Raw genomic sequence first — 23,712 nt, 5'->3', positions numbered from 1 at the left:
AAAGAACAGATTACCCAGCGGTCAGTAGTGGGTTCAGGACTGAGTGTACCCTCACCAAACTGGGAGGAGCATCTGATGCAGCAGGAGGCGGCGCAGCCATCCCAGCCAGAAGGACCCAGACAGGCTGGGGAAATGGTTCATAGATTTTAACAAGGGGAAGTGCACAGTCCTGCCCCTGGGGAGGAACAATCAGAGGTACCAGAGCATGCAGGGAGCACCCAGCTGTAGAAAAGCCACTGTAGAAAAGGCCTTGGGACAGCAATGCTCTCCACAGTGCACTCGGAGGTGACTGTCAAGGAACCTGGAAACCAGTAAGCAGTGTTCTGCAGTATGCTGGCCAGAAGACTGAGATGAAAGAAAATGCCAGTGTGTTAATCAGTGCCAAATCTGTTACATCTGTTGCTTCAATAAATGGTTTATTTGGCAATACTTGTGAAACTGTACCAGGTGAAATCCTTGGGTGGATTCTGGCAGGCAAATGTTGAAAATATACACAAGATAACTACCAGAAAACAAATGTACATCCATCAGTACTACCAGAGAGCCACTGTCACGCTGTGAGCTCACAGTGCAGTGGGTGGCCATAGATAATCTAAGCATCTGGCCTGCACTGTGTCCTGCTGGCGTTTCTCAATGATTCTCACTGTTCCAGCAGTGAAAAAGAGATCTCAGTGTTTTGCTTGTTCATTTTAGTTTCCAGAACCCTGAGACTCTTAGATTGCCAGCTCGTAACTGCTTCCTACACTATTCAGTCCTGCATGGGTCGGTTTGTTCCCACACCGTGAGACTATCAGACTTATAACCCTGAGGCCATCAGCCCTGCCCGGGGCGCTGTGTGCTCCCCATCCCTGCCTGGCCCCACGCCGCAGCTGAGCGCGGCGCAGCCCGGCCCCGCTCCCGGGGCGTTGAGCTGCGGGGCGGGGCGCTGCCCCGGAAGGCCGCAGTGGTTCCGGGCCGCGCGGCGCCATGGAGTCGCTGTGGCGGCTGAAGCGGTTCGATGCGTTCCCCAAAACGCTGGAGGACTTTCGTGTGAAGACGTGCGGCGGAGCGCTGGGTGAGCGGGCGGGAGGGGGCGGCGGACGGGGCGGGCGGAGCGGGGGCTGACGGCCCTTCTCGTGTCCCGGCAGTGACGGTGGTCAGCGGGCTCATCATGGTGCTGCTGTTCTTCTCGGAGCTGCAGTACTACCTCACCAAGGAGGTGAGTGGCGGCTCCCGGGGCGGAGACGGGCGGGAAGGGGCTGCGGGTTTGTCTCCCGCTGCAGCCGGGCGCTTTGTTGTTCTGCAGGTCCATCCCGAGCTGTACGTTGACAAATCGAGGGGAGATAAGCTGAAGATCAACGTCGACGTTGTTTTCCCACACATGCCCTGTGCCTGTGAGTCCAACCGCAGTGATGTGGTACCATCCGAACCCGCTGTGCACATCTGGCGCTGCTGGGTGCAGTCACACTGCGCTCCTCCAGCTCCTCAGTTGGGATGGGGTGGGATGGGATGGGATGTGAGCCCACCTCTGTGCCCTGATAAAACACTCCAGGTTGGGCAGCACCGCTGCTGAAGTTGCAGTGTTTCGGAGCACGAGGTGTTGGTGCTCTGTGCCTGATGCCCAGGAGGGCTGGAGGTGTTGGAAATCTCCACTGTTCCCTGCAGGGCGCCCATCGGTGTTACAGCAGAATACGCTGCCAGCAAGCACCCAATGGCGCTTGGATGCCAGGCCAAGGCCAGGGCTCCTGAATCATCCCTGTGAAAAGGGGACTTAGAAGAATATGCTGCTGTTGGAGCAAGGGTGAGAGGACAGAGGAGGGCAGTGCTCAGTTGGATTTCAGCTTAACTCCTGGGCTGCTGTTTGCACAAATGAGCTTTCAGGAGGAAGGGTTTGATTAATTGCCTTTAAGGTTTCCATGATGGTTGAAAGCAGTCATTCTTTGACATTAAACACTGCGTTTGGAACAGTTTAGGATGCAGACATGGCACATTTTCTGTATGTTGTTCAGTCCCAACCATGCACCTCCATTCAGTTTTGGCACATTGTTACCCCCTGCTAAAAGATTCTGTATTTTCACTGGTTGAATACTTCCTCAGGTTGTGACAGGCCACCAGGAATGTGGTTTTATAAACTGCTTTCCTTGCTTGCTGGTTTCAGATTTGAGCATTGATGCAATGGACGTAGCAGGAGAACAGCAGCTGGACGTAGAGCACAATCTGTTTAAACAACGTTTGGACAAAGCTGGCAATCGTGTGACTCCAGAGGCTGAGAGACACGGTAATGTGCTGCTTTGTCTGTAGGATTGGGTGCTCTTGGAGTCTGTTACTGTGTGCTTGTTTTGACGTTCAGGGGGACAAGTGAGAGATGCTTAAACACCATAAACCCTTCAAGCCTTTATGGCATCCAAATCAATAGAACTGACAGAGCAGGTGAAGTCCTGTTGTGCTCGTTGCTTTTGGAAAGTAAATCTTTACCCAGTAACTCTGAAACTCTGCCAGGGAGTCAGGGATGGATTTCAGGAATTAAGTTGCTGGTGGTCTTTTGCTGGGAATCAAGCAGCAGTGCTCACAGAACGTGAGTTTCTTGTGTCATGCAATGACAGTGGGCTGACAGATGGGACAGTCTGGTTGGAGGAAAGAGCATTTCTCCAGGGAGAGCTCCAGCAGCTCAGCCTGTCATCCTAAACTTACACCTGGCTTCACTTAATTCATGTGTGTTAATACATACATGATAAAGTTGTATCAAGTAACACTTGGCCATATAAGCCCCTCACCTTTGTTATTTACGTACCATGGCTCCTCCTTGTGCTTTGGTACAAACCAGAAACAGTTCTGGGGAAGTGCTACCATCTAACAGCTGTCCTTAGCTTTGCTTTTCCTTTGCAAAATGTGAAGTCCTTATTCCCTTACTGTGAGTTACTGTAGTTCTGTATGTCAGCATAAACTGGATTTATTGATTTGTGTCACTGAGATATGTCAGATGTGATGTTGGAGGTTAAAACTAAGCCAAGAGCTGAATAATCACTGCGTGTGAAGATTTCTCTGGTTGTTTGAGCTTTTGGTGGTAGTGTCCCTGTTGTGTAACTCAGCAGCTTTTCTGTATTCAGAGGCTGTGACATTAAAATTTTAAGCCTGGGAATGAAGCTACTCTGTATCCAATTCTCTGTTAACCCATCTTCATTAAACTCTGTGATTGCAAGTTGATTGATAGTCAGTTGTTTAAATTTGGCTATAGCAATATAGGTCTTAAATGTACTACAACATACTCATATAATATGTGGTTCTATTTGGAGGCAGGACAAGACAAGTCACTAGACATGCATCTTCATTTGGAATCCTATTTTGTTTTAGAGCTGGGGAAAGAAGAAGAGAAAGTGTTTGATCCAAATTCCTTGGATGCTGATCGTTGTGAGAGCTGTTATGGGGCAGAGTCAGAAGACATTCGGTAACCATAGACCTTTCTGTATCTTCTTAGCATTTTAGGGAATACTTCTGAGCTGCATGCCTGTTTCTTTGCAGAATGTCTGTGAAGTTCTGTGCAATGAAATCCTTTGTGTTCTGAGAAATCTGAAGGCTGTTGTGCTCTTGTTACACCTTGTGTAGCTGCGTATTTAGTGCTTAAGAATGGACAGTTAAGTTCTGGTTTGTGTACATCCATGCTTAAGGTCAGTGCGACACTGCTCACCATCGTCTGGGATGCCCTGGTATAAAAGTGGTGATGGCCTTCCCTTCAAACTCCTGCTGCAGGCTTTCCATCCTTACGTGAGCATAAACTAAGCATTTACTGCTCACAGAGATAACAGGTGTAGTGGGTCATTTGTGCTCCTTGCTCCTCCTCCCTGCAGGTTGCTATAACAGCGGGTCCTTGTTTGGGCCATAGGTTCTGAGTAGCCTCCAGTCTTACTGTCTATCTGATGCCCAGTTTGTCCCAGCTCTCTAACTGCGCTGTTCCCTGGAGATGCTTTTACCATCTTGAGAGGCTTTTCTTCTATCTGGCAAAAAAAAGAGAGTGTTTGTTTTTTGTTTGTTTGTTTACTTTGTTTTCTTTCCTCTGGTGACCCAAATGTTGTCCAGAGGTGGAAAAGGACTGAAGAAGGTTTAACGTTTTGTCCAATTTTGACAATCATGGCTTAAAAACAGAGAAAAGGAGGAGCAGAAATGGGCAGATGCTTTGTTCACTCAGGGAAACACAAAACTACTCAGAACTGTGGGACCCTGATGGCATTTTTGTAGGAGATCTGTGTTGAAGGGGCAGCATGGCTTTCTAAATGGGCAAAGACCTTCTCAGACTCAAGAACCATTTTTAAATGGATTGTGGCCTTGCATCAAAAGCTCAAAAAATAAATTAGAAAGCCTGAGCTCCTTCAGAACCATTAGGTTGACCTTCAAGATCCAGTTCACAATGTTTGCTTTATCACTTTGGGGAAGAAGTGTCCACCAAATATCTGAGTCCTGAGCAGAAGCATCTCTTTTTTGTGTTGAAGATATTAAGACGGTACTTGTGCTTTCTTTCACAGATGTTGTAATACTTGTGATGATGTCAGAGAAGCCTACAGGCGGCGTGGTTGGGCCTTCAAAAACCCAGATACCATTGAGCAATGCAAGAGGGAAGGGTTTAGCCAAAAAATGCAAGAACAGAAGAACGAAGGCTGCCAAGTGTATGGCTTCCTGGAGGTCAATAAGGTGAGAGATGAGTTTTGTTGTATACCTGCAATGTGAGGCTGACTGTGAGAAGGCAGAATCTGGGTGTTTCTCTCCTTTTCCAGCTTTAGATGTTCACATGCTGTGATTCAGTAACCCCTGGGCTCAACAAAGCGCTTGCAGCTGTAAAGGGTTTCAACAAAGGAATGAGGAAAAGCAGTGGGAAGGGAGTGATCCCATTTCATTGTGTGGGCTGTAGGAAGAACACAGGCCTGGAGTAAGCTTGACTTTTTCTACCATCTAGCAAGTCTTTCTGCTGAGGAGTTTGGAGAAGAGGTGGCTTCTCCTGGGTTACATAGTCCAACTTCAAGTCTTAAAGTGGACATTGCCAGTGGATGCTGGATGTAATAGTAACCAGCAGCTTGCCAGCAGAGGTGCTGAATAAAGTGAAATCTTATCTTTAGAAAAAAAGCAGAAGCAAGAATATTACAGCTGGTTGTCAAAGCTGAAATTGCTCAGAGAAGAGTTTTTTATAAATGATATATGAAAATTAAGTGCAAGATACACCAGATGATGACTATTTAACTGCCTTCTTCTTTGGAGGGCATCCAAACCCGGAGCTCTTGGATATGAGATTCCCAAGCACATTCTGGAAGTCAGCCCTGGGCTAATCTTTCATATCCAAGTATTTGCTTTTTCATTTTCATTTGGTTTTTCTTTTTTCCTTTTTTTTTTCCTTTTTTTTTTTTTCCTTTTTTTTTTTTTTTTTTTTTCCCCAACATCTTTATACATTCTTTCTGTGGACCAAATTCTTTATGTGTGGGGAGTAAACATTCTGTTTACAAAGCTGGGTGCTGTGATTTGGTACCACCTTGGATACCAGACCTTTAGGGGGCCATTTGTCACAAAATATGATAAGCAAGAAGGACTTGTAGGGGAATGCTGGAGGTAGCTCGGGTCAGGGGGTGGGTGTCAGCATGGGAACTTCTGGTGCCATTGCTACTCATCCTCATCTGCTTTGCAGTTGCCAAAGTGTAGTGGATGGCTTGGGACACTGAGAGCTTCCAGGGGGCTGTGTGTGCAGCTGCTGGAAGTGCCAGTGAGGACTGTCTCTTGGTATCTGTATTCCTTACAGATTCCTCGATGTAGTTTTAACAAACTGATGAGTGCTTTTATTTTTGCAACCAGGTTATTTTCATAGGTGTGTACTGAGGGTCACTGTATCACTGTAGTTTATTGTATTGAATTGGGTTATTTTTGCTTGTGATCTTCCTCACCTTCCCTCTGTTACTTCCTCCCCTCCTTTTCTGTGCTGTCTTCTTTTATCTCCCGGAGCAACAGTCAGTTCCCTCTCAGAAAAATTAATGCCTCTTTCTTCTGATTTTTATGCCTACTAAAAATAATCTGCATAAAACAGATTATTACCCACACCAGTAAGTAATTGTGGCTTTCAGCATGATTGTGCCTGGGAGGAACAGGGGAAATAGCTCTTGGACAGCATCTACTGGTAGTGTTGCCTAGAAAGGGAGCTTGCTTAGAGTGTATCTAGCTTAAAAACCGAGAGGAAAAAGACAGCACGGATATGGCTGCTTTACATATATGGATTCAGAACTTGTAATGAACGGTGACTCTCTCCTGCAGGTAGCTGGAAATTTTCACTTTGCACCAGGAAAGAGCTTCCAGCAGTCTCATGTACATGGTAAAGTATTTTCTTTTTCTGTTTATTGTAACCTTTCATTTCTAAGTGTATCTGACCATTGTCTTGGCGTATCTTTGCATTGCAATCCAAAAGAATAGCACTGCTTCAGTGGGGAGGATGATGGAGTTTTGGTACAAAGGTTTATAACTGTCATGAACAAACAGAACACGGGGATGGAGGGACGTGGGAGAGGTGAGTTCCATAAAGCTTCACAGCCCTGCTTTGCTGTAAACCAAATTTGGCCACAGTGTTAAGCCCAGGAGCTGAATATCAGTGTCTGTGGAAAGGATATGTATGGAATACCTCAGGATAATATGAAAGCAAATCAGAACTTTATTTTAAGTTGTAAAGAGTTTTGTCCAGTATATGTAAATACAGTGTCCAGAGTAGTAGTGGTAGTTGATTTATGCTTTTTGTTTTTAACTGGAATTTGGTCAAAAATATTTGTGGTTTAACAGGATGTTTTCAGTTCCCTTGATAATGTTTTCAAAGCCTGAAATTTCTGGTAAAGGTTTCACAAAGAACTTTGACTTTAGGTTGATTTTTCCCCATCTTACCCTTCATTATAGTGTGATCTGTTCCTCTGAGGTGAAGCCCGGGGGGAGATCACTCTTTGTTCAAGTAACTGTCTTTGAAGAAAAACAAACGAGGCCATTTCTAAAGACTGAATGATGAAGGGTTTCTGTGCAAAAAGCTCTTCTGCTTTTCTCCACATCCATTGTTATAATTATGATTCTGGCAGAACTTGCACTTAGAGCATTGTAAGAACAGCAATATTCCTTCCGCCAGTATTGACCCATATGTGGGTGGGGGCAGGACGGCTCTCATCATGTGTGCAATGGAAGTTTTGCACAACTGCAGTGAAAAGCTGAGGACCACAGTGGGTGAGCACAGGAAGAGAAAGAAAGGACTCTGTAGTTACTGCAGACCTTTTGGAGGCCAGGTTCAGAATGTTGCAGTTTTCAAGGGCAAGGAAAAAGAGTAGGAGGACAGATGTGTGGAGAGCAGACCTTCTGCTGTCTGGCAGTTCTCTCATATCAAATACTAAAAATGGCCTCTGATAATTTTCTCAGTTCTTGTAAATGAAGCTGAGAATGTCTTTGCTCTCAATATAACTAACATTGTGTCTTGATTAGTTTTTTTGTAGTTTACAGAGGAGGAGGGTTGGTTTTTATTGTTATTGTTTTTTTCTTTCCTTTCCTGTATTAACAAATAAAGAACTGAACTAGTATTGATCAGTGCCTAAGAGAAGCCTGAATATTCTGAACTGTTGTTATGAAGAATCCACAAAAAATAATTCCGCTATTAGATGCGTAACTGAGATGACTGACAGTATTTTTGCTGCTCTTTTCTATTCCATACTATTTGGAACCAACAGGAAATAGGAAGGTGAACACTAAGTCAGTACTATGGGAAGTTTTTTCTATCACAGTGCTCTCCGTGCCTCGTGGTGGAGTGGCTGTGTTGTTAATCAGCTGATGGTTAGACCTGAGCCCGTACTTCTGTTTGATGGTGTTCCTCGATTGCTGAAGCCAGCAGGCTGACCTGTCAGTTTCTTACACTGTCACTCTCCAACTTTCATGAGAATTACTCTAGTTTAATACATCTCTGGACAGGGAATCTGTACAAGCATCTTCTCAGCAAAGCAAAGGGTCCTATTCAGAAGTACTTTGTTAATCTGACCATAGATATGGTTCTGATCTCAGCTTCTGATTTTATATCACATGCTTACTGTTAATGCCCTCAAAACCATATCTTCTCTCCTCAGTAGAACTGAATTGAAATTGCTTTTTTCTGAGAGTAGATTAGAAGATATATGGGACTAACACACGTGTACTAAAAAGAGCTAGTACAGGATGAGGTACAACTTGAGTTCTATTTAGGTATATTGCTTTAATTGTGTAGCTCAGTCTTTGTTCTTTTTTGGTTTTGTTTTTAGTTGTGCTGGGTTTAATGTGGCCCAAAAGAAGCTTCTTTTTTCCACAGATGATTAATGTCTTATTTGGACTTCTTTTTCCATACACTTTTCTCTCCTTGCTTATATTTTTGTTCTGAGAGAGTCATAGAGTCACCAAGGCTGGAAAAGACCTCCATGCTCATCCAGTCCAACTGTCCACCTGCCACCAATATTTCCCACTAACCCTCAGTACAACATCTGAACGTTTCTTGAACATCTCCAGGGTCGGTGACTCCCCCACTTCCCCGGGCAGCCATTCCAGCACCTGGCCACTCTTTTGGAGAAGAAATTCTTCCTAACATCCAACCTGAATCTCCCCCAAGAGGCCATTCCTTCTCACCCTATTGCTAGTTACGTGGGAGAAGAGGCCGACCCCCACTTCCCCTCAGCCTCTTTACAGGGAGGGAGCTCATATACTCATGTTTTGTGCCCAGAAATCATTTGCCAGAAGGAATACTTTTTAGAACCTTAGGTGAAGTTTGAAATCTTCAATTGAATGTGTGAGGAATATCAACAATTTATCTCCTTTTTCTGTTTTTATTCATTATTATAGATTTTTTAAGTGGATAAGCCTCATGAGCAGACCTTCTTAAAGAGTGCACTACGTATCAGGTTTCTTTGGTTAGATCCACTTTGGGCTATTTTGAATTACTTACTGCCAATGTGATACGTGTTCATGTTTTAAGGCACGTTGGTATTGACTAATAGGAATCAGAGTTATGAAAGAGGCAGCCTGTGAACCTCATGCACTTAAGAGACACGAGTGTAACTTATTGTTGTAAGGGAACATCAGCTGAAATATGTTCAAACCATATTTCACTTTTGTTTGTGCCAAGGATTCCTGATTCACATCAATACCCTCACATCTCAAGCTCAGAAAAATTCATTCTCAGTCTTAGAAAGGTGACCCCAGAATTGTGTCTTGGGTATCTTTATATTCTGGTTGTGTTTATGCTGAAGGACCTCTGATGGTCTCCTGGTGATCTTTTTAGCAGGGTTTGGTAGCTTTTTGTTTGAACAGTTCTCCCCCTGTCTTTATGCACTGTTCGTGTATCTATAGGAACTAGAAGTGCTGAAAAACAAAAAACTGTGTTTTAAAAAGTTTGTTTGCTTTGAAGAAAATGTGTTATTTTGTCTTTTCTTTTGTTTTGCTTTATTTCTGCCCGCATGAATGTTAAATCCAGGTGAGATTATTTCACTTCACTTACTGTTGTTTGCTTTTCTGTGCTTGCATGTAATCTTTTTTCATGTTCTTTTGATGCTGATTCCATATTTGTTCATATGTATCCCATCTAAATGAAAGTTACTGTGCACAATTGTTAAATACAGCTTTGCTTTCTACTTGGTTTCTCATAATCCCAGGCCATGATGGGTGATGAAATTTAAACTGGGGGACAGTGTGTTTCTGTCCTTAGTTAGCTGGTAAGAAATGTCAGGCTTTGCTGGGTTAGTCCATCCATACCCACATTTTTGGTATATCCAAGCAGTGGCACTGGATTATTGGAAGCGCTGAAAACTGGCTGCTTGAAAGCTGCACCGTGATACTCCATCATCAGTGTCAAAGAAGACCCCTCCACTCCTAATGTCATCCTAATGGCCTTGGCTTATTCCTCAGCAACTGACACATCCCAGGTTGTTAGGAAGAAGACTGAAGGAAGTTATGAGGAGGACTAAGGTGCTGCCAAGCAGACTTTTTGGCACTGAAATTAGTAGTCCTGAGTTGCTTGTACCAAAGGAAAACCAAAGTCAAACATCAGTGATATCTGCAGTCTTCTTTTCAAGGCTTCAATGGCCTTGAATCCTGAACTGGAATTTTCACATCCAATTTATGTAGGATAGTTAAGATTTGGGGAATGTTCTTTTTTCACTTGTGCCCTTGTAAAGATGTCATCCACATTCAGCTGTGCCTGTTCATGATCCTGCATATCACAACTGTTCTCTTTGCAGGAGCTCACATGCTTTATGCTTCTGAGCAGCCATCTCCTGCTTTGGATATGAAGCTTCACAGTGAGCTTCCAGCATGGGGGAGCTTCCTTGGTGGAAGTTTCCTCCAGAGAGGTGATCCTGATGTTGTTTCCTTCCTCCTTGCTGCATTCCTACTCAAGAGGAATCTGGGGCTTCTCATTCGTCCTTAAGACTGTGTTTGGACCATTCTTTTGCAGGGGTGTGATCATCAGTTTCCTAGGGAAGACATTCCCCATCATACAGTATTGACAACAGACAGATTTTCTTAAAATACATCATTTGATTCCTTCAGATGCCTAAAAAAATGCTGACATGGATGAATACATTCAAAGCATTCTGTCTCTAAGACTGTGACAATTTCTGTGAATGAAAGCAGTTATGAATGTGATCCAGGCATCGTGATTTCCTTACACCCTACGCAGTCAGCTGGAGGGCAGAAGTTATCTCTGCAGGCACGTTTGTGGTTACAGCTTGTTTTCCTCATTTGCAGTAGATTTGTTCACTTTAATAGATTTTTTTTTGACGATTGAAACCTATTTGAAAGCATCCTTGGATGAGACCTGTAGAATATCTTGATTTATGTAGCTTCTAATGATTTGAGTTTTGAGTTGCAAAATGGGCACATAGTCTTTGACTGGAGATTAATTATCATTTTTTGGTCCCTTGGTATCTTCTCATTGGCTGCCCAAGGCACGCCAGCTACTCCTTTCTGCCGCTGATTGCAGCCTCTCCTTTTCCTGTCCCAGAGCCCTCCTGGTTGTGGGGCTGTGCTGTTGCAGGACTCTACAGATGCCAGACCTCAGCTGAGCTCTTTGCCCATCAACTATTTTGGAAAAGAAAGTGGAGACCAAAACCACCATCAGTGAATTTCATCATGGAGCTAGAAATCCTCTGGATGATCACCTGTGTGCTATTCCTAATTTCTCTTCCTAAGTAGTGTTTGCTGGAGAATTAATCGTTTTTATCCCCAAACTGAATTTTGGAGGCTGAGATTATTATTTCGTCCTCAGAATTGCTAAGGATTTTCCTTTTTACATTGGTAGACTCCTTTCAGTGTTCGATTGGGTTGGTGCTGAAGGACTCAAGGTCCATCAGTAGGTAGATGAAGCATTTCCAAATTACACTGTGTGTGGTTTGGGGACCACAAAAGTGGTGATTCCATTTGCCACCTATCAGAGCTGAAGCTCATCACTTGTTGGGAATGCCTGAGGTTTGTCAAGCAGCTGTCTGGAGGCTCTCCATACCTTCCATGCCTCCTCCATAGCAAAACCTGTGCTGTCAGAGGAGCACTATCAGCAGTGTAGCATTTGGCAGAGACGGGTGGGAATTGTGTGGAGTATTCAGAGGCCCATCTCCATGCAGGTATAAATCTGTGAGTTATTGGTTAATTGTGCGTAATGTGAGTATACATGTGAATGGTCTCTTGAAACAGCATCAACAACAAAAAAGGAGGTTGCTTAACAGAAGTTAGTAAGCTTTAAGATGTGCTGCCCAAGCACACGTTTCCCATCTTTCCTGGTATTCACCTTTGCTGGTGTCTTGAAACTGAATGAACAAAAATGTTGTGAATGTGAACTTTGATGACACCTGAATAGCTTTGGTTGCTGCCAAAATGGCCTTTCCTTTACCTTAAGGAATTGAAAGACTGAGAAATCTAAATACAAGCATCAGTGCTGTCTGGTGTGCTACTTAAAAGCTTATATTAAGGAATTTGGACATCCCGCTCTGTTTTCTTTTAGTCACTAATTCCTGCATTTTTGTTTCTCTGTTGCTGTTTAAATGATTACTAGTACCTGTATTAGGCTTTTTACCTGGCCTAGCAAGTGCACCAGCAAAGCTATTGTGCTCTTTCATACAAGTTTTAGATGCTGTTGTATCTGAATCTCTGCTTTTCGTTGTAAAGATCTGAATATCTCTCTTTTCTCTCCCACTCTGCTCAATGTTGCAGTGCACGCTGTTGAGAGTAAGTGTTGCTATTTCTTTTTTTTTTTTCCCTCTAAAACGACATGCTGCAGTGCTAACCCAATCTCTGTTATTTGCTGAGCCCACAAATCTCCTTTGGGATGAGCTGTGGATCTAGGCTGGGGTTTGAGGTTTCCTGAAAGCTAATAGGAGACCCATTCCAAGTCATTCATCTCTGGTAACTGAGGTAACCAGATGGGAAAGGCTGAGAATCTTTGTCTTAAACGATTTTAGTATGTCACTGTTAGAGATAATATGTTGGTGGTTGTTCTGTGCAGGTGATGTAATTGAGGGGCACATGGTGGCAAGTCGGAGGGAATTCCGCCTTTTGAAGTCATGTGAGATAATTCTCTTATTTAATCTCACTTATACAACAGGCTGGAGATTTGCTCTTGGAAATTCATTCACAAAGCCTCCTCATCTCAGAATACTCATAGAAGGTTTTTCAATGGTCTGAAAAGCGCTGCATTTTTCTGAGGGTGAGAGAGTCCTGGCTATTGCAGGATGAGATGTGGTGTTTCCACTCAGTAGTAACATTTGGTGGAGGGCTCAGGACTTGTGCTCTGCTCACTCCTTCCCTAATCTGTAACGCATTCTGTGCTGCTCCCTGCCTCAGTGCCCCTTCACACCACAGCCTCATCCTGCTCATCGTATTTATGTATGAGCTTTTTCTCCCCAAAAATCCATCCCCAGCATGAAAATTGGTGACCTAACTCAATTTGCAGCCCCATGTTGGGTACCTATGTCATGAGCTTTTTGCAGTTTTAATGCATTTACAGGCAGAGACCTCAGTGGCAGTGAGTGCTTTTTAGCCAGCAAAGGGCTGAGCTGTGGAGTCCAAGGAGCTTTGTGGTTGTGCAGGTCAGAAATGTGAGATGGGGATGTTTTCAGGCAGACAGCGGTGTGACTAAAACAGGGGTGTAAATCAGGTTATATAAAAATGCATAGACTTCTTGACAAACCTAATGTCTCTCACAGGCATCTTTATTTTATGTAGCTAAACACTTAGCCACAGTTGCAGAAGGGAAAGGACACGCTTATATTTCACTTGAAATAAGTCTCCTGCCCTAGCTGACATTCTCTTGTTCGTTTTCTTCTCTAAAAATGCTAAATAGGCTTTTGCTAAGCAAACTCTATTTAACTGAATATTTATCTCCAACCTAAACTGTGTGCTTAGCATAGTCCTTGGTGACCAAAGATGAATAAACGTATGACCTGGTGGCAGATTGATTTGGAGCCCGAGTTAATGAATAGTGCTTTTTCACAGTTCTAAATCATTTATTGCAAAGGTTTTATAAAGTGAGTAGCCAGTGTTTGATCTGTGGAAAGCATTATAGCAACTATGGGGAAATTTTATTTGAAGAAGTCCTAACTTTAAATGAATCTTGCACAGCGTAAACCTGTTGTAATGGGTTAATGAGCAACTGGTCCTTCTCAAGGGCCTCTCTTGAATGTCTCTGGTGCTCTAGCTGTAAGTTTGTCATCCTCACTGGTACTCAGCACCCTCCTTGAGTGCTAATAAATGCAGCTGTCTGAGCTGATGAGCACTTAACTGTAGCAGCAGAGCTGAGAGCAGCAGTGCTCCTGTGCTCCCTGTGCTGGCAGGTTGTGCAGCCCTGTGATTAGCTGTGTGTTGAAGCTGATCTGACTGAAAGAGTGTCCTCAACCCAAGGGATTCTTGTTTTGGCCTGTTGTGCTCTCTGATGTGGTTCTTGACCATCAAAAAGAAAGTGCGAGGTGAAGACTTTTGGCATTGGGTTGAGCTGAACTGCAGGTCCAGTATGGGCAGGATCTCCATAGACCTCTGTTACTGACTGAAGAGTAGCTGCTGCTGGCAGTGCAAAAAGCAGCAGCACTTAACACTCACTGACAGCTAACCCACTTAGCTTGGCTTAATTGCATAATACTACAACAAAACAGGGTACTGCTGGCAGTCATTAAGAAAAATGTTATACCAAGACCACTTCCTCATTCCTTCTTTCTCTATCTACTGTTTTGTATATGTTTCCAAACATTTGGTTGGATATTTTTTATTTGTCCATTTTTTAGTTTGGTTTTGGGTTTTAAGCCCAAGGAGTTCTTTGATCCAGATGCTAACAGACACAGAAATGATGCTAATGGCAGGGGTAGGTCTGCACACTTATCAGAGACACCTCATATATAGAGAATGATAGAATCACCGAGGTCGGAAAAGACCTCCAAGATCATCTTGTCCAGCCATCCACCTACCACCGGTATTCTGAGACCAGCTGCTCTGAGCTCTTTGTAATACAAAACCATTGCCTTAATTGCAATGGCTGCAGCCTTGGTTTCCAAGCACTGAAAACTTTAGCTGTGAAATGCAAAGGGTTCTCCTTAGATCAGAGCTGTAGGAGGAGGAAGGCTGTAGTTCAGGCACAGTGTGTCCTTTTCTAACCGTATGGTCTCTGCTTTTCACATCTTTGTTTTAGTAAAGGTTTATGTAAATACCAGCAAAACTTGTATTGTTTTATTGAAAGATGATGTTATCAGGAAAAAAATGAGTTCACAGTGTACTTGTTAAACATTTATTTTAAAAGAGAGGTAGTTTCAATCAGGTCTTTAGCTTTGCAGCCTGTCTTATGGTAGATGGCATTGTCAGAAACCATTTAAAGGCAGCATTCCTTCATTATCATTATTATTCTGTCATTAAGAATGTGGCAGTTGGTGATCTGACTCCATTAGCTCAGAAAATGGAGCAACTTTAGATGAGCCTGGTGGGAGCATTCCTGAAATCCAGTTGTGTTTCCATCCTGACACTGAGGCTTCTTCCTGGCATTACATTTAGCTAGCCAACAAGAAGACGGTGATTCCTTTTAGCAGTGCTTGCCATGGCCCGTGTCTTTACAGGTGTCCTCCATGTGCGTGGTGCTGGCTGTGCTGCTGTCCTGCTGTATGCAGGAGGGGCAGAGGCTGAAAGCTGCCCTTGCAGGGACTTGTCCTTTCCCTGCGTGTTCTCAGGGCAGCAGTAGCAGTGCTAATGTGCAGGGTGCTGGTAGGTGCTCGCTTGCTGTTGAATTCTGTAGGGTGCTTTCATGCAATGTTAAGGCACGTGCTGCCCTCAGCTGTTTAATTCTGTCATGCTTCTGTCTTTCCAGCACTTAGAGGAGTTCAACAAGAACTAAAATGGAGATCAAGTTAGGATTGAGGTAACAGTGAACTTCTCCTTGCTCGACCCCAGGAATTTGTTTTTTCCATATGTTAAGAACGTGTTCAGGCAATAACTGAAGTATCTGATCTAGGCGTCCAATTACTTTCCTCTACTCTAGCAGTGGGTAGGCAGTCTGCGATAGGACTAGAAGCAGTTTTATCTGTCATATGTCCACCTGCAGGCAGGAGAGAAACCCAGGTTCTTTTTTTGCCGTTTCAATCAGCAATAGCTACGATACAGTAAACAGATACGCTTTGGAATTGTAGTCTGAACTACACTGTTAAACTGTTTTTCTGTTACAGTTCATGACCTCCAGAGCTTTGGACTCGATAACGTAAGTGTTTCCAAGATAACTTCCCAATTCTCTCAGTTTGTTTTCCTTCTGGATTTCCCTACAGTTTCCACTTAGGGATCTCAGTGTGCTGATCCCATCTGGCTTCAGGCTGTATGCATCTAGGCACAGTCTGGGACCTGCTTTCAGGCAGTGCTCTGCAGTGTGTTCTGGGACATCTTCATGTTGCCTGGCAAGCCTGCTGCTCTCTTCCTGAGGCTACCTCAGTTTGTAATTCTGCTGAATCAGTTGGAGTTCAGTTGTGCTGTGAGCAAAGCAGATGGTGCCCAGACCAGTGGCAGCTGGCAGTTTTTTGCTCCTGTGCCAGGGAAGGGAGTGGATGGGAGAGCTTGCTGTGTGGGTGGGAGGGAGGAATGCAAAGATCTGGGGATTTGGAGTAGAAAATGGAGAAATTCCACATCTTGCAATTTTCCATGAATTCTTTTTTTTTTTTTAAAAAAAAAGAGCAAGTGCTGTAGAGTTTACTGTTAGGAAACAGAGTAAGGGAGGGCCTGCTAGAGCAACACTCAGAAGAACATTCTGAATGTGAACATTGGGCCCCTTGCTTTGCCCCTTGGATGCTGTGCATTGTGTGAGTTATCAGTGTTTCTGTTGCAGATCAATATGACACACTATATCAAACATCTCTCATTTGGAAGGGATTATCCAGGCATTGTGAACCCTCTGGATGGGACAGACGTCACTGCACAGCAAGGTAAGAGCCGGCTGAGAGAAATCTTTTTAAGAGTTGGTATTAATGAGAGTTAGAAGAGGAGTGAGATTCTCAGTCTTAAAAAAGAGCCCTGGCAACGCTGCATAAGACTTGGACCACCCCACCTTGCGCTTGTTTTAAAACATATACTTCCATTCATCTGGAACAAATCACCCGGTGTGTTTTGTTCTGACTCTGTGATCTTTCTGAAAGGTCTCTCTTTTCAGCATTAATGGATAGACAACAGAAGGTGCAGCACTTTATCGTTAAATGCCTCTGTCATGTGGGGAGAGTTCTGCTTGGCTAATGTGTGCAGTAAGAGGTGGCCACAAGTTGCAGGATAGAGAAAAAATGCCTAACAGAGTTGCTGGAGAGTTGTGGAGTCTGCCAGACCCAGATCTACCTGATGGAAACAGCTGAACAGCTGCCACTGAGTTGAAATATTGCTCATCTTTGCTAGGTAGCTCTTGCTTGCTGGCTTAGGAAAGAAGGATGGTTCTCTCCTCGTGGTATATTCACACAAACCTGCTTTATATGCCCCTATGTACATCGGTTACATTATTTAGATCTACTACATTGTGCAAACATTGCCTTTACAGGTATTTGGGGTGTTGTTATGTGATAAAGCTTAGAGACATTGGTGGTTTGGTTCAAGGATTGTTATCCTACCTAAATCTGTTCTTTTAATTTTTTTCACCATGTTTTAGTTGTGGTACCCAAATCAAAGGACGGTGCTTAAAATAAAATAGGGAAAAATGAAAAGGTGTCATAATGCTGTTATTTTTCTGTGGAGTAATAAACTCTGATGGAGATGGAGCCCACAGCCAGTTGCTAAAAGTCTCTGTATGCTAAAGCCTTCCGTGCAGGACACAGCTAAACAGCAAGTGGATTTCTGAGGAATTACTAGGGCTGAAGATGTAGGCGAATCAGGCTGCAGTCCAAATTTATGATTATTGCTGTTTATTGGTATGATATTGTAGGGAAGAATTACTTGTATGGGAATGAATGAGTAACGTTCTTTTCTGAGGAATTTCCGAGAAAATCAGTTTTCAGAGTGACTGCTACATTCCATTTTTCTTAAGAGAAGCGAAGGAACAGATATGAAGGATTAACTTTGTTATCATTGAAAGCCCACAGCTGCTATTGTGCAAAACAAAAAGGTTCTCTGACAAAAGCTCCCATGAACAACAACAGTGCATAACTAACCCATCAGATGAGCTCTGCAGCTCTTCACAGTTGATCACAATTAATAGTGTGTATTTGTCTTTGCTTCTAGCTTCCATGATGTTTCAGTATTTTGTCAAAGTGGTCCCTACGGTTTATATGAAAGTAGATGGTGAAGTAAGTACCTTTATTTCCCTATTGCTTTGGCTTGTTATTGAAATAGAAAGTCCATGTTATTGTTGTGTCTTTTCATGTTTCACTGTGCACACACAGGGAATAAGGTTATGTTACTGTGTGTAGTATATTTCACGCTCTGCCTGTACTCTAAGAGGTGAAGTGGCTTCAGCTGATTCTCACCCCCTTTTTGCACACTGCTACATGGGATGGGACCCAGCAGTATTCTGTGCAACAATGAATTTCTCCTCTCCTGTTTTATTTTTGTGTGTTTTAGAATTTGCTTATTCCAAGCATACACATATTGAGATTCAGCTGTCTCATCTCCACGAGATCTCTACGAGAGTAATTCAGTGGGGTTAATCAGCATTTCACAGATCTGAAACTCATCTCTTAGTTTTTCTTCTTCTTCAGGCATAGCAGTAATCCAGTAATCAATCAAGAACAAGCAAAAGCCTTGAGATTTAATTTTCATTCTGACTCTGCTGTCCTCTGGTGGAAGCAAGACACATTGCTCTAACTTCCTTCATTTAGGGACCCCAGCAGAAGCAAGTTTCTGTGTTGTAATCTTGTTTGCAGTGATTAAGCAGATCTCAGCCTCCATACCACCTAATTCAAAGAAGCCACACGTTTGTGTCATGTTTCTTCATGAATCCTTGTAGTGTCTGCTCAGGAGAGGTCCAGGCACTGAGGAGCAAATGTTTTTTGGATGTGCTTGTCTCCAGTTAAAAGTTCCTCCATTAGCTTTCCAAATAGGGTGGCTGGATGAAACTGTGCCAGAGTTTGATTCCTTTATCCTACACAATCTTGCAACACCACAAACCCCACAGCAGTGGGTGCCCCTACACCCTCATTCTCAAGCAGTCATAATAACATATTGTGTGTCAATGCAACCTTCGTGTTGCTTTGGGCACTATGAAATTCAAATCATTGGCAAAGTATTAGTTACCTCAGAGGCTGTGTAGGAGCCACATGGCCACCACCAGCAGATGCAGTACAGACATTCAAGTGAAGCTGTCCTAAGCAGTGTGGGCAGAGCAGCCCAACAGTAGGTGTAGGCTGTATTTCCTCATCTGCCCTACAGGTTGAATCTGTTTGTAAGCATCGTTTATTATGTGATAAATCCTTAAGTAGGCCATTCCTTCTTTAAATACCCTGCCTTTCTTGGGCCTGTCTTTTTTTTTCCCGGGAGATGTATGGAAGTTAGTTGCTATGAAGTAGTACTGGGAGAACACTCAGATCATGTTTGAAGCTCATTCTGCTTGGATCCAGGTCAGCTGTGCAGTTTCTGTGAATCACTTGGGTACAAAGGACAGTATGTGTTGAGCTCTAAGCTTATAGCTGGCCCACAGCCCACCATGGCTTACAGCTCTGTGGATGAAATCCCACATGTAGAGCTGTCAAAGGATGAGTTCTGTCAGAGAATTGCTTTTTAGTCTCCAGAAGAATCTCTGCAGACCATGATGCTTATACGTCGGTAATTGTGGCTCGAGTGTGCTGCCAAACATACACCATGATCTGTCCTACATATTCAGTACTTGCAACCCTCAAATGTAGAACTTGATAAAGAAGCTGAATGGTTTCTTTTCCAGCTTGACTTGTAGTTTGTGTCAGGTAGCTTATTCGAGAAGGTAGAACGTAATTTATTTGCTGTAATACGACCAGTATGAACAACCTGTCTAAGAATCACAGAGCACAGGAAAGTGCTATGGGGTCATTTTTGATTTGTACAGAGATGGGCCATCTTTGTTCTTCTGCAGCTCTTGAAGCTTTCCTTTGTTTATGTATTCTTACTTTCATTTTTTTCTCTCACTCTTGAATGTATACAGCCTTCTCAGACCGCACACTGTGTGATATTCTTCCCATGTTCCATTATGATTCACAGCTGAATGTTCATTTCCAGCTATTTCCACAGAAGTTCAGCTGCTAATGGCTGACCTCTCAGCATTCAATGTTGTCTCCTGATGTTATGTATGGGGAGATAATTTTTTGTTGTATCATGTGGGAGCTTATGTGTTGGCTCTTAAAGGACCTCAGAAGTTAGCTGTTGTGGTGTTCATGGACTTGAAACTGGAAGTGACAGTATGAGGTAGAAAGCTAGGCCAACAGGCTTTGGAGCTCAGTCAGGCCAGCACTGCAGGAATTGGACTTGTCCTCAGACTGCACGTCAGTGCTGTTTCTTGAAGTTTGCTTATGTGGGCAGCAAATTGGCAGAGGGTGATGCGGCCTTTGGGTTGAATTTTAGAAAGGCATCTTATGGCAACTACCTGCCAGCACAGAGCAAAGCAGTTCAGCCTGAGGAATGATGCACAGTTCATTCTTTAACTCATTGATTTAAGCATGGCTTTAACCAAGATCAGGTAGTAAAATTAGATCTAATTCTGCTGGTGCCGATTATGACTCTTGCAACTGTGACTACTGTCATGAGCCCACAGAGAAGGGCACAACAGCAGTGATGTGGTTCACTGAACTCATGTTTTCAGTAGCCTTCTATATTCCCTGTTAACAAAATGGTGCTTGCTGCTTATGTTTCCTCCAGGTGGTAAGGACTAACCAGTTTTCAGTTACACGACACGAGAAAATAGCCAACGGGCTGATAGGAGACCAGGGTCTGCCTGGTGTGTTTGTGCTGTATGAATTATCGCCCATGATGGTGAAGTTGACAGAAAAACACAGGTAAGAATCATTTCAACGTATTTCATTCACCTCGCGTTGATTTTTGCCATTTCACGTAGCTTAAAACACAACTGTAGATGCCTGACAGTCAGCCAAACCCCTCCACAACCAGCACAGAGAATGGGACGCTCCCATATATGGTTCCTTTCACTGTGAACATCTGACAGGGATGGGATCTGGTGTTCTCCCATACTACCTGGAATGGTTTGATACAGTATCAGGATGGAGAAGTGCAGAAGTCTGATATGATGGTATTCAGTTCAGTCTAATTTTCTCAAAGTCTTTTTTAATAGGAAGACTAATTTTATATAGCAAAGCCAACGTGATGAATAGATACAAATGCAGCTTACCACTTTCACTGTCCTGGAAGATCTCACCAGTACCTATGGAGACATCCACTCTGATAAACCTTATTTGCTTTGCATTTTCAGTAGCTTTTCTGCACGTTGTAGTCAGTGTGGAACCTGTTCCTTCCAGGTTTCATTTAATCACAGGCTTGAAATTACAGGGAGACAGAAGGGGTTGTAGCTGTCCAATCTTCTGGGATCATAATGAGGCACAGCTTTATTCTATACCTTTTAATGTATTAATATGTGCTTAGGGATTCTGTTTTTCTCGTACAGCAGCCTGATATGCATTGTGTCTGAGCAGAACTGGCTGAAATCTTAAGGATGAAAAGCCCATTCTTTAGGGTTTTTAAGTTCAGTATGTGCCTCCTGGGGTTGGCACTGAGCTCATTTAAGCTCATTACAGTGCTGTTTCTCAGTAAAATGTTTGAGTGATGAACTCCATCCTGTAGCCAAGAGGGGTGGTTTAATTGTTAAATCTGTTGTCAGTTGTTAATGCTTATATAATGCATACTTATGTAATATGATTAACATAATGTTAATTATGGGTTACTTTGTACTGATTGTTACTTATCTGTCATACTGGTATCAGAGCTGATGATGGTTTCTCAAATTGTTTTCCCCATTCCAGGCCCTTCACACACTTTCTCACAGGAGTTTGTGCCATTGTTGGTGGCATATTCACAGGTACTGCATCTTTAAATCCTTTTTCTCTCTGATTATTTGCCATCTTCTTCTTTCTTAAATCTGCGTAGCTGTTTATAAATCCTCCTTTACCAGGGAAAGGTGACTTCAGTCTTCAGGAGGCAGTACAGATGTTCTGCAGAGCTGTGGGTGTATTTCATTTTGATGCTCTGGGAGACATTTTGATTTCAAATAATGCAAATAATGCAGTCTTTCACATACCATTCAGATGTATCTGTGCTGTTTTCCTGGCCAGCTTGGGTCTGGAAGCAGGTAGTTTCCTTCGTGCTGAACTGAAGCCCATAAAATCCCTGAACTGAGGTCCCCATGGGCAGAGCCATCTTGGAGTTCACAAACTGTGTTCCCAGACACAGGAGCTCCAGTGAATGCTCTTCAGGGCCCAAAAGCAGCCCTGACAGCTTCTGGAATAGCATTTACTCAGTTCTATGCACATGACAGAGCCCAGCCTTGGTCCAGCTGTGTACTGCAGCTGATAACCCAGTGTGCCCTGAAACACACTCAGACATTCTCATGGAGATTAAGACAGCAGATCTTGCAGGAGCTGAGAAGCTCTGTAGGAGTCCAGCTGTGTCATATCCCTGTATTCCAGAATACCTGTATCTGCTACATCACAACACTTGGATAACCTGATACTGAGGTTACTGTCTATTAAACAGGATTTGTCTGCAACACATTTATTTGATCATGTTCATTTTCATGGCTAACTCAGGAAAAGGCTTTTAAAAATTATTATGACAAATTCAGGTGTCCTCTATCAGTGACTGGGGCCGCTTTGTGGTGTCTTCTGCCATACACCGTGGTCAGAATGTAGGTGCTAGAGGACAGCTGTCTGACAGCGAGTTTGTCACAGCTTCAGATTGGTTCCACAAGTATTTTCAGGGCAAAAGATTTGGGGCAAAAGCTGCCATCTCCTACGAGGGATATCCATAAAGGGCAGTGTGTGTTTTCTCAGGTAGGTCAGTTTGCTTTTGGGGTTACTGTGAAATGAGCAGAAGGGAAACATTCCCTTGGTGAGTTGGGTCAGGGCAATAGAATGGCACAGAGCTCTCAGAATCAGCTTCCTCTCCAGCCTTTCCTCACTCATCTGTCAGCAAACATGGCTCACCTTTGTCTCATCTTTTCTTCCTTGAGAGATCACTTTCTGGGTAAACACGGTCACCTCTGCCCCTGCAAGCTGGATCTTGTGTCTCCTAATGAGATGGGGATGTGGGTCTTCTGAGCAGCAGCAGCTGCTTTCTCTCTGGGGGAGCTGGAATTCCTGCTGCTGACAGAAGGATTTGTTTTTTCTTTCTGTGGGAGATGCTCTGTATTTGAGGCTCATTTGGCTGGATCTTGTTTTTCCTTCTAGTTGCAGGATTCATCGACTCCCTGATTTATCACTCAGCACGCGCCATCCAGAAGAAAATTGAGCTTGGGAAGACAATATAAACAGTGACCTCACTGCACACACACACATAAAAAACTGTAAGGAGAACTAAACAGGTGCACATAAGAAGAGGTTTGGAATTACCAGGTGACCCCAACTGCTCTTAATGTCTCATCATCCGTTATTTGGCATTGATTTGTGGATGGAACTGCTCGAACCGTGCTGCTATGACATGACATTAGCCATCTCATCTGGCTGTGCAGACCCTACTGAAAAACCCTTTTGTGTTAGTCCGTCTTCATCCAGTTTGCCCCCTGAAAGAGCTGCTGGAGATACTTGAGGAATAACGTACTGTGTTGTCAGGAGGATCAAAGTTGTCACCAAAAGCCTTTCTGACAGCACCATCTGTCTTCTTTGAATTGTTCCTTACAGACATTTCAGAATGTGCAGATGCTGAATGCCAGACCTCTGTGACAGTGTGCTGAATGCTGCATGCTTTCCTTCCAGCTGCCCAGGGCAGTGTGGAGGGAGCTGGCATTCAGGGTGTGCTTTCTGCACCGTGTGGTCCCACATTTGTTTCAGATTGATCTTCTTAGGGGAGATGCAAACTGATGTGTGGATGAGGGAAAAAAACAAACCAACAGAGTTTGGAATTTTAATGAATTTTAAATTGCATTGTGTTTTTCACTTCCCCTCTGTCTGTGTTTTGTAATGCAGCCTATCCCATGTGTTTCAATAAGGCTTTTGGAAGAATGATTGATTAAATTATTTGAACCAATCCTGAATTGGCGATTATAATAAAAACTACCTGCATTGTGGCAACATGTGGCAATAAGGATGATTTTTGTTCTTGGTTGATAATAAC

General features: G+C 43.5%; 1 protein-coding gene across 2 annotated transcripts; it reads left to right on the top strand.

Moving 5' to 3' along the window:
• The first annotated feature begins 945 nt into the window (after positions 1–945).
• LOC107322830 (endoplasmic reticulum-Golgi intermediate compartment protein 3) lies at positions 946–23,669 on the top strand. 2 transcript variants are annotated; one of them, XM_015881332.3, is made up of 13 exons: positions 946–1,054; positions 1,128–1,198; positions 1,286–1,373; positions 2,138–2,257; positions 3,331–3,424; positions 4,497–4,662; positions 6,262–6,319; positions 15,675–15,706; positions 16,322–16,418; positions 17,692–17,756; positions 20,293–20,429; positions 21,408–21,463; positions 22,830–23,669. In XM_015881332.3, exons 1-13 carry the CDS (start codon positions 967–969, stop codon positions 22,907–22,909), a joined length of 1,152 nt encoding a protein of 383 aa, XP_015736818.1. In that variant the 5' UTR covers positions 946–966; the 3' UTR covers positions 22,910–23,669. The 2 variants fall into 2 exon arrangements, with proteins under 2 accessions (XP_015736818.1, XP_085376244.1); XM_085520118.1 differs by lacking the exons at positions 946–1,054; positions 1,128–1,198; positions 2,138–2,257; positions 3,331–3,424.
• The last annotated feature ends 43 nt before the right edge of the window (positions 23,670–23,712 follow it).

Source organism: Coturnix japonica, chromosome 19 (assembly GCF_054131305.1).
Source record: "Coturnix japonica strain WE chromosome 19, WE-NBRP24, whole genome shotgun sequence".
NCBI classification, from domain to species: Eukaryota; Metazoa; Chordata; class Aves; order Galliformes; family Phasianidae; genus Coturnix; species Coturnix japonica.
The sequence above is the reverse complement of the archived record's forward strand: the minus strand, read 5'-3'. Positions and strand labels throughout refer to the sequence as shown.

What these genes read in the sequence shown, in the direction of transcription:
- LOC107322830 (XM_015881332.3), top strand. Translation starts at nt 967, where the DNA reads ATGGAGTCGCTGTGGCGGCTGAAGCGGTTCGATGCGTTCCCCAAAACG. An exon ending in CCCACACATGCCCTGTGCCT is followed by an intron (nt 1,374 to 2,137) that starts GTGAGTCCAACC and finishes TGCTGGTTTCAG; the next exon opens with ATTTGAGCATTGATGCAATG. An exon ending in CCAGCAGTCTCATGTACATG is followed by an intron (nt 6,320 to 15,674) that starts GTAAAGTATTTT and finishes TTTCTGTTACAG; the next exon opens with TTCATGACCTCCAGAGCTTT.